A 12,023-nucleotide genomic window follows, 5' to 3' on the forward strand; every position below is an offset into this window, starting at 1 on the left:
GGGGATACTTCTGGAGATTACAAGAAATTACTCCTGGCACTTGTTGAAGGCTAAATGCTTTCATTTCTATATTTTATGAGGTGTTCTACCAGTGAAGGAAGGCTGGGGTGCTGGCAGTGTTGTGAAGAAATTATTAGGTCAAGAGTAGATCACAGAGCAAATAACATTGCACTACTTACAGATTTGATAAGGCTCTGTAAGGAGGGAATTGTTAGTAGAGTTAAGGTCTACTTCCGATCTGGTGGTTATCTAGATGCCTGCCCAAACCTATTTTTAATGGCTTACGATCTGTTTCATTACTCCAGAGTGACATTTCCGGAGACTTCAAGAATATCATCTTGGGCATGGTTGAGGGCTAGGAGTGGTGATCTAAGCTGATGTCCTGCCATCGGAGAGACCAAATGTCTTGATGCCCAAAAACTGTTTAATCATTCGGTTATTATTTTGTAGGTGTTGGTGCTGGGCTCATGTTGCTTGAAACTTGCCTCTAGTGTGTCCATAATATACATACACAGATACTTGCACGCATTTGCATGTGCTCACACACACATGGATGCGTGTTTAGGGAATTGCACTTGTTAACATAATAAATACTGTAAAATGAAATGTCTTAACAATTATACCACATACAAATGCAGGCAGATTTGGCTAACTGGTTTACGAGTGTACTGTACAGTACAGTACAGTATAGTACAGTACAGTACTACATAAAGTTGTTTGTATTTTGTGTGTGTGTGATAATGTTCGGAATTGTAATTTTATTTATTAATGTTATGCATGTGAAGAATGAAGAAACAGTAATTACATGCATGTTGTAGCTAAGATGCATTGTTTACATAAATACTTAGTCTTTTATTGTGTATTTCAGCAAATTTCTAACTTTATTAGCATACAGTATACTACACGTGCCTTTATATTGCTATATACCCATTATTATAGTGTAATGTATCTATAGTATTTTGTAGGTTGCTAACTGTTAATGGTGCTGTTGACAAATAAGGATTATTACCAATTTCAGATAGTTTATGATGCCACACAAAGAACCCTACATTATTCTCACATTGACATGTTTGTTGGACTACATTGTAAAGTCTAGGTGTCCTAAATGCTATACATTAATGCTTAGTTCTCAGTATGAGGTTTATGGTCCTTTTAACTTGATTAGTATTTTGCATTTCCATGGGAGTGTGAAACCTTCTTGAATAAAACGTAACATTGTAAGATATCGGTGATTATTTGGTATAAATGATGCAATTGCTTATGTGATGCATTTTATGCTTGCTGCTCCTAACAGTCTTAGGTAGTGTAGGGTGTTAACAGTGCTTAGGTGTTGTTTAATGCTTGTGTGAAATTGGTCCTCTTGTAAACAAGCATCCCATATACAATTCCCTTGAGCTTGCCCTTGTATCTGTTCTGCTTCTTCATTTATAATATGTTAACCCTTGCACTGCTCTAAGTGCCATATGCAATTTTTCCCTATTTGATTTCTTAACTATTTTTGTTATGTATTCCCTGATGTAATACTTTTAAATGACTTCATAGTTTAGGGGGTTAAGCATGTCTGTATTTGAGCCATTCAATGCAGTCTAAAGGTACCTTCTTGTCTCTAGCTTGCTTTATTCTTAAGGGAGCATGTTAAGGATGAACGTATTACAGAATTTTGCTTGAATAATTTTTTTTAACCTTTCTCATGATGATAAATAAATGTTGTTCAATATATTTTTTCAACGTTACATTTAAGTTTGCTTTGCATTGTCTTGAGGATCTGAAGTGTTTGTAATTCTTTGAACATACAGTATTATAAAATTTAGATATTTATTGAGTTATGAAGCTTCAAGATTATTTAGTTAGGAATTTTGACCATATTTCTAGCAAGCATCAGAACAAGCAGTTATAATACTGACCTCTTGTCAATATTGACTTGTATTCACTACCAAATCAGAAGTACAGTACTTAATTGGGTGTAGTTACAATATGTATAAGTTTACAGAATGTAGCCAAACATTGCCTTAGGAATTATTTATAAAACTTTATTTTATAAAACATTTTGTTACAATATTTCCTGTTCTTCCACCACTTGTTTAATGTACCCAAGTACTTACATTTCTTATACACTCTCATATAAAGGGTGTCAATAAATTGATATAAAATGTGTTGGATGTTTTATTATTACAGATGTCTCTCCAAGTTCAGGGCACGGTAAGTGTTTATACATGAGTGACTACGGTGGAGTGAGGAGCTAGCTCCGTCCCTTCTCTCTTCGAGGGTTGTAAGATCAAATTTCCCTAATCCAAGGGTTCTCAAATTAAGGTAAACATACTCCTGTTACTCTGTAATATTTAAATATTCAAAGGTTGCTCTAGTTAATAAGAGCCATTTCAGAGCTGGGTTTCCCCCACAGTGTGGACCTGTCCTTTCCCCACAGTGAGGACCTGACCTACCCCCCACAGTGAGGACCTGACCTACCCCCCACAGTGAGGACCTAACCTACCCCCAGTGCGGACCTGTAGGGAAAGTAATTTAAATTTGAGGACATATCCCTAAACAGCTTGAATGACGGCTTAAAAATAAGACGCATGTCAAACAATATAAATCTCAACAACACAACATTTTCAGCCTCTGAAAATAGTAGCTATAATCTGTACACTTCTTCAACCTACAGACTATAATACTGGTATAAAAATGCTAATACTGTATCTCCTCCCACAGATTTTCTGTTATTAAGCATAGCTGCCCAAGTATGTAAACTCTAAAATAAAAGTTCTTGATATCCTTCACACAACACTATATCTCATGCATGATATCCTTCACACAACACCGCAAAACTATTGCTCTTGCATTAAAGACAGCCACACCATACTTCTGTATGTCTTTGAAAGACAGCCACATCATACTACCTTATCTAAACAGTATTAAAAGAAATAGATCATACTATATCCATAATGTAATAGAGGTTAAACATACATATATATTATACATACACACATATACACAGTATTAATAAAATACATTTTAGATTGTGACATTTTAAAATTTAGAGACAAAAAAAACTATGAATTCTTAACACTTTCGCCCGGGCATGACGCAGCATTGCGTCATCCGTTTACTGTCGGTAATACCGGGGATGACGCAGCATTGCGTCATCCACTTTAAATAATCGCCAAAAATCAGGTTTTTATCGATTTTTTTGGGACTGGTTTTAAAATGTGCGCCGATTTCTTCCCATTTTCTTTGTTGAGCCTCGTGGCCCTCAGGTGGCTTGGCACACGCCGTGGGCCCATTGTTTTCGCTCCACTGTTGTGACCAATGTCGCCTCCCCTCGCATCTCAAACGTGTGAACATTTCGGCTATTTTCCGTGGCTATATTTCTTACTGCGGCTTTAGAAACTATCTACCCTTACTCCACGATGGATAGTGATCATGAACAAGGCCCTTCCAAGAAGAAAATTGCGAAAGAAAGGCTTGAAAAGGGAGGGAATTGGGAGTGTAGCTGGAAGGCATCTGAGCGCTCACTCGCGGCTAACGCATGGCCCGTCTTCAACTCGTCGGCGGTTGGAGCGTGACCAGGTTTTATATTTTATATGCTAATGTTCCTCTAGAGAATTCTATTGTGAACCCATTGAGACCAAAATGAAAGACCTAGGACAAAAATTGAGGTGACCAGAGTGAAAATAGTGAAAACATTTTATCGCGTTTGGGCGCTCCTGGGTAACTCGTTCGCACTTTCTCTGTTTGTTGCGGGTAATTAGCCGGGCTTTTGTAGTTTATATGCATTTAGTGCTGTAGAGAATTCTATTGCGAACACAATGATACCAAATTTAATCTCGTAGGACGAGAATTAAGGTGACAAAGTTGAAGAGAGTATACACTTTTCAGAATTTACGTACGCTCCCGTGACACCCTGGGTCCTATATCGCACAGTTGAGGGGTGGCGCGCGGGGTGAGCGAAAGTGTTAAAATGGCTCAGCATTTGGAGTAAATATAGCCAATTTACTACAAACTGGATTGTATATAAAGTAGACAATGAAGGGTGTGTGAACACTAACAGAATGGTCATGAGGCACTTAACGGAGAACGTAATCTGCTGTGAGAAGAAACAGTTGGTTTCATTTTATGTGCATGGACATATATGCAAGTAGGCATTGAGCTATATTTAAGATGAGTTGAAATATACACTCAAATTTATCTGAATATAGTGAAAATAAATATTACCAAGCCTCACTGGAGGCGAGTTGGATTACTTACAAAGCATAGCTGGAGACGAGCAAACAAGACACGCAATGAGAAGACGAGCAGGAGACTTGAACGGGCTTCAATGAACCTTAATCTGGAGGCAAGTCCAATGTGTTACTTACTTTTATAAAGGAACTACTGTCACAAAGAGATGGTTGACTGGCAGGCACTTTGAGTCCCATTGAAGTAAGATCAATTTTATATGAGCTGTGTGTTTTGGAGTGATTTTGAGCTGGGATAATCCGAATCTGTTGATGAAAAATGCCGAAGGTGTGCAAATACCTATAACTACACATTATGATTAATTTATATCAGTTGTACTTCTAATTATCTTATATCAGTTTTGTGATATAAATTGTACCAGTATCTACTTCACTGTCCTAATGGTAAACCACACTTTGTTTTTCCAGTACAGTATATATCACCTTTTAAATTGTAAGCTAAATGTTACTCACTTTATGCCAAAATTGTAAGTTTGATTTAGACAGCTGTACACCTATTTGTTATGAACAAAGTTTCTGTGGTGATAATAACAATGTCTACGTGTTATGCTGTTATTGTGACTCTCATATGTAATTAATGTACTGTAATTTTATATGTAAACTTTGATAGGTGCGATTTGTAGTGGGTTACACTGCTGTCTTGTAATTAATAGCACAACTTGTATATGAGCTACACTGCAGTCACTTAACAAATTATGCAACTTGTTTGTGAACTACACTGTTGTCAGGTAACAAATTGTACAACTTGTATGTAGATTACACTACTGTCACATAACAAATTGTGGAACATGCACATGGATTACACTGCCGTCACGTAACGAGCCATGCAACTTGTACATAAACTACACTGCTGTGTCACTCGAGACACCATCAAGATAACACATTACAAAAACATACGGTACCTCATTATTTTATGGTGTGATGCTAGACTAACATTTCAGCTACATTTAACAATTATGCTGCTTCTTCAGGTAATATCTTCCTAATATGTAAATTGGATGGAATCTAGTTTTAGGTTAAGACAAGTCTAGTTATACTCCATTGTATACATAATTTTCTCGTCATTTTAGAAGATAGCTGCTTTGACAATCTTTATTTCTCCTGAACACTTCTGTATGTATTTCACTTACAGCACTGTAAGTGTTCTCACCTTACTTCAATATAGATTCAATAACATTTAACAGTTGCAATTTATATATTCAAATATATATTGTATAACTGTACTACTGGTGTATGGATAAAGATTTTTAAATCACAGGAAAAAATTGTAGATAATATGGAATACAATGCCTTGTGTAGCTCTAAATACCTTTACTTGTAATTAACATTTTGTCATTACAGTATTTACAAAAGATTCGATAAATTAATCAGTGTTTGGTGAAACACCCTCTTGAATGTTATAAATTCTTAAATAATAATACAGCTACACAATTGGCTGATTGCAGTGAGCTATTAGAAATATTTTTCATTGATGTTTGATTTGCAGTAGGATCCCCACTCAGTCCCATCCTGGCATATTTATTAATGTGCTTCAGAATCTTGTGATAAGATTTAAAGACAATTTACCTGGCAGTGTCATTTGGCCTGGATATGCAAAGTGGCACCAAGCCGGGTGACTGTTTAGCACTGAGTCACAGGATATTCAGAAGCTCCTAAATATCACTCAGGATGCCAATATAAGAGAAGAAAGACATAGGATGAACGGTGCAAAAGGCATTGGATTCATCGAGGGACAAATGACTCAAGGGGACATTCGAAAAACAAGACTTATGATCGCCTGGAATGGACGAGTGGTAAAAGCAAGAATATAGTACACGCATCAGAAATAAATCATTAACTACCCCATTTCAGAATTTATTTTAATAAGAGAATGTGCTTAATTTCAAGTTTTTAGGAAGCCAACCTGTACACATTATATGTACATTTTTACTCACGGCAATACAAGAACAAAGTGGGTTCATAGTGGCAGCTTGTTCTTGAGCAACTAGGATATAAAAGACAATTTTTTTTTTTTTTTTTTTTTTTTTTCATAGATCTATCAGAATAAGGTACTGTACCTACCAAATTTAATTGGAAAAGTAATCAGAGCATGGTATATCTTAATTGATCACCAGGACAGTACATACTCTGAATAAGGTGGGCCATCAGGACATCACACAAAAACAATCATAATTCCCAATAGTTCAGTCACTGATAAAATTTCTCAATTATGACTGCAATTGGCTTAAATGTATAGGTGATAACTTCTCTCACTATCAACAAAATAATTGACCTTTAATGGCTGAATTTTATTACACACACTAATCAATTAAATGGGAGTGTCTTTCAATATGCACTTCTGTTATTGTGGTTTTCAATAATTCAAAAGCAGAAGTGAATTATACTAACTACCACTACTACACAGTTGTTATAAACATACCAAAGTATACAGTACCTAATTACCGACAAAATATCTATAAGCATCGCTGGCATCCTAAGGTTTAAGTGTAAGACACTGAAGTTTCTGAGAGGTTTAATGAAGGTATGTATAGTGTGTTTCTTGCAGCATATGTACAGCAATAAAATATGTAGGAGAAACATTTATCAAAAAATAAATAAATTAAACAACCCTAATGTGATTATGGAATATGGAAAACAATGCTTTGGTCAATCACTAAAATTAATATTGGCCATACAGTTAACACTATAGCATTCGGTGAATGCCCATGAAGTCCATAATTTTTCTCTTGAGTCCGAGTCGTGGACACAAGTGGCATCCATCATATTAAAATATTTGTTAAAAATTTAAATTATATCTGAGCAATCTGGGAGTGGTTTTAAAATGAGTGCCTTTAGTTTGCGCACAATTTGATACCAAAATTGATGTCAGAACACTGGAAAGATTATAAATACTTTTTTGGCCCAAATTTTAAAATATTTATTAAAATCCTACTTATTGTGCTATTATTATAGGACTAGTTTTAAAATGCGTGTCTTTAGATTGCAAACAATTTTATACCAAAATGAAATGTGTAACACAAAAATTGGTGTCAGAACACTGAAAAGAGATAAGTAATTTTGTGATGATGAGCGTCCAAAATTTAAAATATTTGTTAAATTTCCATTTATTGCTCTTATTATGGGACTAGATTTAAAATACGCGCCTTTATATTGCGAACAAATTGATATCAAAATGAAAGACGTAACATGAAAATTGATGTTATCAAACTGAATGGGTATTTACATTAGGTTGCAGTGTGCCAATTGGTGTTCATTCATGGGTAGCTTTGGGCTTTACTGCGGGGAGTCACGCCGGGCTTTTGGACATTATAACAAACGATGTAGCATGAGAATTAAGGTGAGAAAACTGAAACGAGTATACGCATTTCGGTGTCGCCCCATGCTCACCCACACCGCCAGGAGCATGACATCAAAGTCTGTGGCGCTCATGCTCTGCGCGCGAAAGTGTTAAATGGGGAATGGCTATGTTTTTGGTATTCAATAATTATATATTAAATCACACATGTTAGGAATCAGTTATGTACTAGCAACACAGCAATCTTTTTATGGTTATGTTTTTTTCCAAATTGCAGGTCTTTAAGTATTTTTATTGAGATTATATGTTATGAAAGTCAAGGTCACTAGAGATGATGGTCCTCATGGCTTCCTGTCCCTGTCGAGGCCACTAAAGAAGGTGGCCCTCAGGGCTTGCTGTCCCTGTCGAGGCCACTAGAGAAGGTGGCCCTCATGGCTTCCTGTCCCTGTCGAGGCCACTAAATATGTTGGCCCTCGGGTAAATGTCGACACCGAGCTTGGCCCAGAATGTGACCACAGCGGTTATAAAAGGAAGTGGGTAATTTCCTACGTGTAGGAAGAAGACAAAGACATCGAACATGTTTAAATGTTGAGAAAAGTTTCCTCAGCTACATAAGGCAAATGTGTTCCATGTTGTATGTATTAATAATAGAGGAAGTGCAGCACTTATAAATATACAACATTTTAAGATATACAAATATAAATTTATATAGTTACAATTAACCATGATTAAATAAAATAAGAGATGCAGTAGATATAAATTCATAATTGTAGTTACATATTTTAAGTATAAAATAATATACTCTACGTGCTACTTGTATACTTCTCTCTACAACAGTGAAAAAAATCTTATCCAAAGAAAATTATGAAAAAGTATGAATCAATACATCTTTAACTCTTATAATGCTCCAGATGCAATAGGTGATTACCTTCTGTGCAAAAATCACAATATGTGATTTTTTCCCATTTGATTAATTAGCTGTTTTTTGTTGGGTGCACATCGATCATTTAAATAGCTGAGCAGTCCAAAAGTTAATAAAACAAAAATAGAGATGTTGATACTATGGATCCATGAATGCCAATACTCATGAGATTTCTCGCACTAGCTCTGGTGTCGGGCTCCAGGATCGATGCTGGACTGCAATCTTTGCTTGATTTTCTGATGTTTGTACTTGCGGTGTTTATCTTGAATGGAACAAAAATGTGACAGAAGTTCATCAAAGTCCATATTTATGGCATGATGACGTGTCTCTACCTTGGCATGGGTGTGTCTGTAACAAAGGAAATGCTAAGTCAATATGACTTGAGGTGTGTGTGGGTGAGTGCATGTAGAAAAAGAAAGGTTTAAGTGTGTAATTATCTATCACAGAAACATACAAAGAATGTAGTTTAATAACATTTGTGATTTTAATTATTATTATAATTAAAACCATAAATGCTATTAACAACAACTACAATAGAAGAATAATTAAAAAGCAACAATGAATGTAATGAAGTGCCTTTCCGCTTTCCAAGGCTTTCCGGTAGAGCCTTGGTGGCTCCCTGAAGCTATCTTACTGAGAGTACCTTCCCACTATTGAGTCAAATCAGTCATAGGAGTCCTGTTGGCCTACCGGGGAACCACAGCCAGAGCCTGGCTCCTCTCACAGAGCTGCAGGGAGCTGGGGATTGTTACCATCACCATCATTGAGAAAAAATCCAATAAATAGGTGAAGCAATACAGTCAATTGCATGATTCACAAAATGAAGCACTTGGGTGGATATGTTTGCATCCACTCTCATACTCTTAATTATTACCCATGCTCTATTTCCATGATTTAATTTCACTGGACAAAATTGTAATTTTATCCTATCATATGGGCGCCTGGTGGCTGAGTGGACAGCACTCAGGGCTCGTAATCCTGGGGACCGAGGTTCGATCCCCCGGTAATGGCGAAAAACAAATGGGCAGCGTTTCTTTCACCTTGATGTCCCTGTTACCTAGCAGTAAATAGGTACCCTGGAAGTTAGACAGATGTTACGGGCTGCTTCCTGGGGGGTGGGGGGTGGGGGGGGGGGGTGGAGAAAGGAAAAAAAGTTAGTAGTTAGTAACAGTTGAGAGGCGGGCCAAAAGAGCGGAGCTCAATCCCTGCAAGCACAACTAGGTGAATACAACTAGGTGAATATATGATGGATAAATACCAGAAGAACCTGCCTATATAGAGATTTCACCACATCTAGCTTATTTCCTACATTTTGGCCTCAAAACTTCATTTTCTACGGTAACAGGACTCATACCTACTGTATGTGAATGAAAACTGGGTAAACTCAAAATGAAAATGAACCATAGAATTTGTTTTTTTATATCCTCAATGGTTTTCCCAAGGCTCCAACACTTTCTCCTACTATTGCATCCATCTACAAAAATAATTTAAAACATGACTGGAGCCATATTAAGTGTGTTACTATTCACACCCTAACATTTCCCAAGCTCTATGAGATTTTTAGCGAGCGAAACTTCAGTTTCAACTGATCATATGATGGATAACTAACGAGAACTTGACTGTAAAGAGGCTTCAATCTCACTGCCTGTATTTCTCAGGATCCAGCCCTTAAATTCTTATTTTTTAAAGGACGGGCCATGACCTCAAAATTATGTAAATGAACCAGGCCCATCAACTTTCCTACAGGCTTGTTAACTATGGCCTTACACACACAGCAAACCCACACATTATGCACTTCACTGAACACTTGTTTGGCTGGGAGGGTAAGTATATCTGGCCTGAAAAGTGTGTATTGCAACTAGATATACACCGAGGTGAGGTTGCAGTGTACGAGTAAATTTTTTTATAATAAAAACATGATTTCTTTACAATGTCTGGTTGCAATTGGATTAAGGTAACTATGACTGGAACAGATAAGAGAACTCCAAAATGAGTAATAACATTTTCAGACTAAATAACTACATACTTGAGAAGATGAGCAGGAGGAACGCAGTTAAGACGACATCGCAGAAGTGTGAATGCATCACTCTGAGGAAGTAGCATGAGAAGTCCATAGAGTGTCTCCACCAGTGCTGAGTGACCTACTGGGTCCAGCAATTGTAGACGCAAATCTAAGAAAGGAATAAGGAATATAAATTGTTGAAGCAATAGACCAAAGAGAAAAGCAAACAAAATAATAACAATCTAAAGAGAATGGATTTAATTTGTGAATTCTACTTATCATTGCTAGGGATAGAAAAAACAGAAGCCCACAAAGAACTGTTAGGCAGTTTCAGTATGTCTCCTATAACCATAATTAAATTCTAATAAACAAAACAATCCCTAAAGCAAGTTGAAATGAACCCTGAATCGTACTGCTAACACATCACGACACAATCTTGCAGTGATGAGCATTTGCTTTGTTTACATCAGGGTCACTGTTTCCTTCAAGCAGTCTCTTGTTTTGTGCATCTAACTTATCTTGTGTTTTTCCTTGGCTTCAGGTAGATCTCGGCTCCCAAGTATCCCTCACCTCATTGAGTGAGGTGAGGGCTACTTGCTCTGGCTTCTGGCCCTGGCTTCCACTAGGTCAGGGTGGGTCTCGGAAGCCCGGTACAATCTCTTAAGTTTGGCTATACCAGTGTTTAATTCTTGCATTGTGCAAGGGGTTACAGTCATTACAATACTGTATCTGTTTGCACACAGAAAATCCTGTATTGTTAAAAATCATTCCTTAATAATAGGAACAATGCCAATTCTAGGTCATTTTTCAACATGGCAAATGTTTACTGATGTGTTACCTAAACATCATATAATGTTACACACATTGCAAAGGTTAACCACTATACTGTTGCAAGTGCCATATGCAATATTTTCCCATTTGATGTAGAGTGTAGTAATTTTAACTTGCTGCACCATTTAGGGGTTAGGCTTTGTCTACTTGTCTGGCTGACCATATGAACATCTTCAAGCACACACTGAAGGATATCAGGTCTAATATTACAATGAAATATTTAACCTGTACAGGTATTATAATCCTACAAAATAATACTATTAATAAAAGATACAAATGTTATGGTATTAATGTCAACAGAGTAAATCTCCAAGAAATCCATTATAAGATTTAATAGATACTGTACAACCATAATCTTTTAATCACTGGAAATTGCATTACACAGTAATGAGAAAAGACTAAAGAGCTGGGATAAATACTTACAAGTAAATATTGGAGATTCTATTAACTGGACCAGCTTGTCCACTTCCACTAAGAAGTCTGTGGTCACTTCAATATCACCACTATACGCCATTAAGGAAAGATAACATTAAGAAGCATTATGTATTTGATATATATATACTCATAGTGACTGATATGAGGAGGAACAGGTGGGGAAAGGGAGGGGGGGGGGTATATAGGTAATTTATACTTATATTCAATAATATAAATTAAATGAAACCTCCCTACTTCATTACTTAAAGTACATGTACATTACTTTAAATTGGAAAGACATAAAGATACACTTCAAATGCGAGA

General features: G+C 36.5%; 2 protein-coding genes across 21 annotated transcripts in view; one reads left to right on the forward strand and one right to left on the reverse strand.

Annotated features, from left to right (window-relative positions):
* The window catches only part of LOC123769983 (annexin B9), a 32,750-nt gene extending 30,598 nt beyond the window's left edge, over positions 1–2,152 (forward strand). For 11 of the 19 annotated variants that reach the window (XM_045761519.2, XM_045761518.2, XM_069301194.1 and 8 more), the window contains one exon: positions 1–2,152. In XM_045761519.2, coding sequence (XP_045617475.1) covers positions 1–54 — 54 coding nt within the window. In that variant the 3' untranslated portion in view covers positions 55–2,152. The other 8 variants (XM_069301198.1, XM_069301193.1, XM_069301197.1 and 5 more) reach the window with 1 other exon arrangement.
* Positions 2,151–12,023, reverse strand: part of LOC123769981 (protein VAC14 homolog) — a 26,746-nt gene continuing 16,873 nt past the window's right edge. Inside the window, exons 13-16 of one of the 2 annotated variants that reach the window (XR_011222088.1) lie at positions 11,709–11,788; positions 10,479–10,623; positions 2,463–8,800; positions 2,151–2,408 (exon numbers count right to left, since the gene is read on the reverse strand). Coding sequence is in view for 1 of the 2 variants with exons in the window: in XM_045761512.2 (XP_045617468.1) it covers positions 8,632–8,800; positions 10,479–10,623; positions 11,709–11,788 (394 nt within the window). In the remaining variant the exon portion in view is untranslated. Of the gene's footprint in view, positions 8,801–10,478; positions 10,624–11,708; positions 11,789–12,023 lie in introns of both variants that reach the window. The other variant, XM_045761512.2, reaches the window with a different exon arrangement.

Source organism: Procambarus clarkii, chromosome 45, assembly GCF_040958095.1.
Source record: "Procambarus clarkii isolate CNS0578487 chromosome 45, FALCON_Pclarkii_2.0, whole genome shotgun sequence".
In the NCBI taxonomy this organism is placed as follows: domain Eukaryota; kingdom Metazoa; phylum Arthropoda; class Malacostraca; order Decapoda; family Cambaridae; genus Procambarus; species Procambarus clarkii.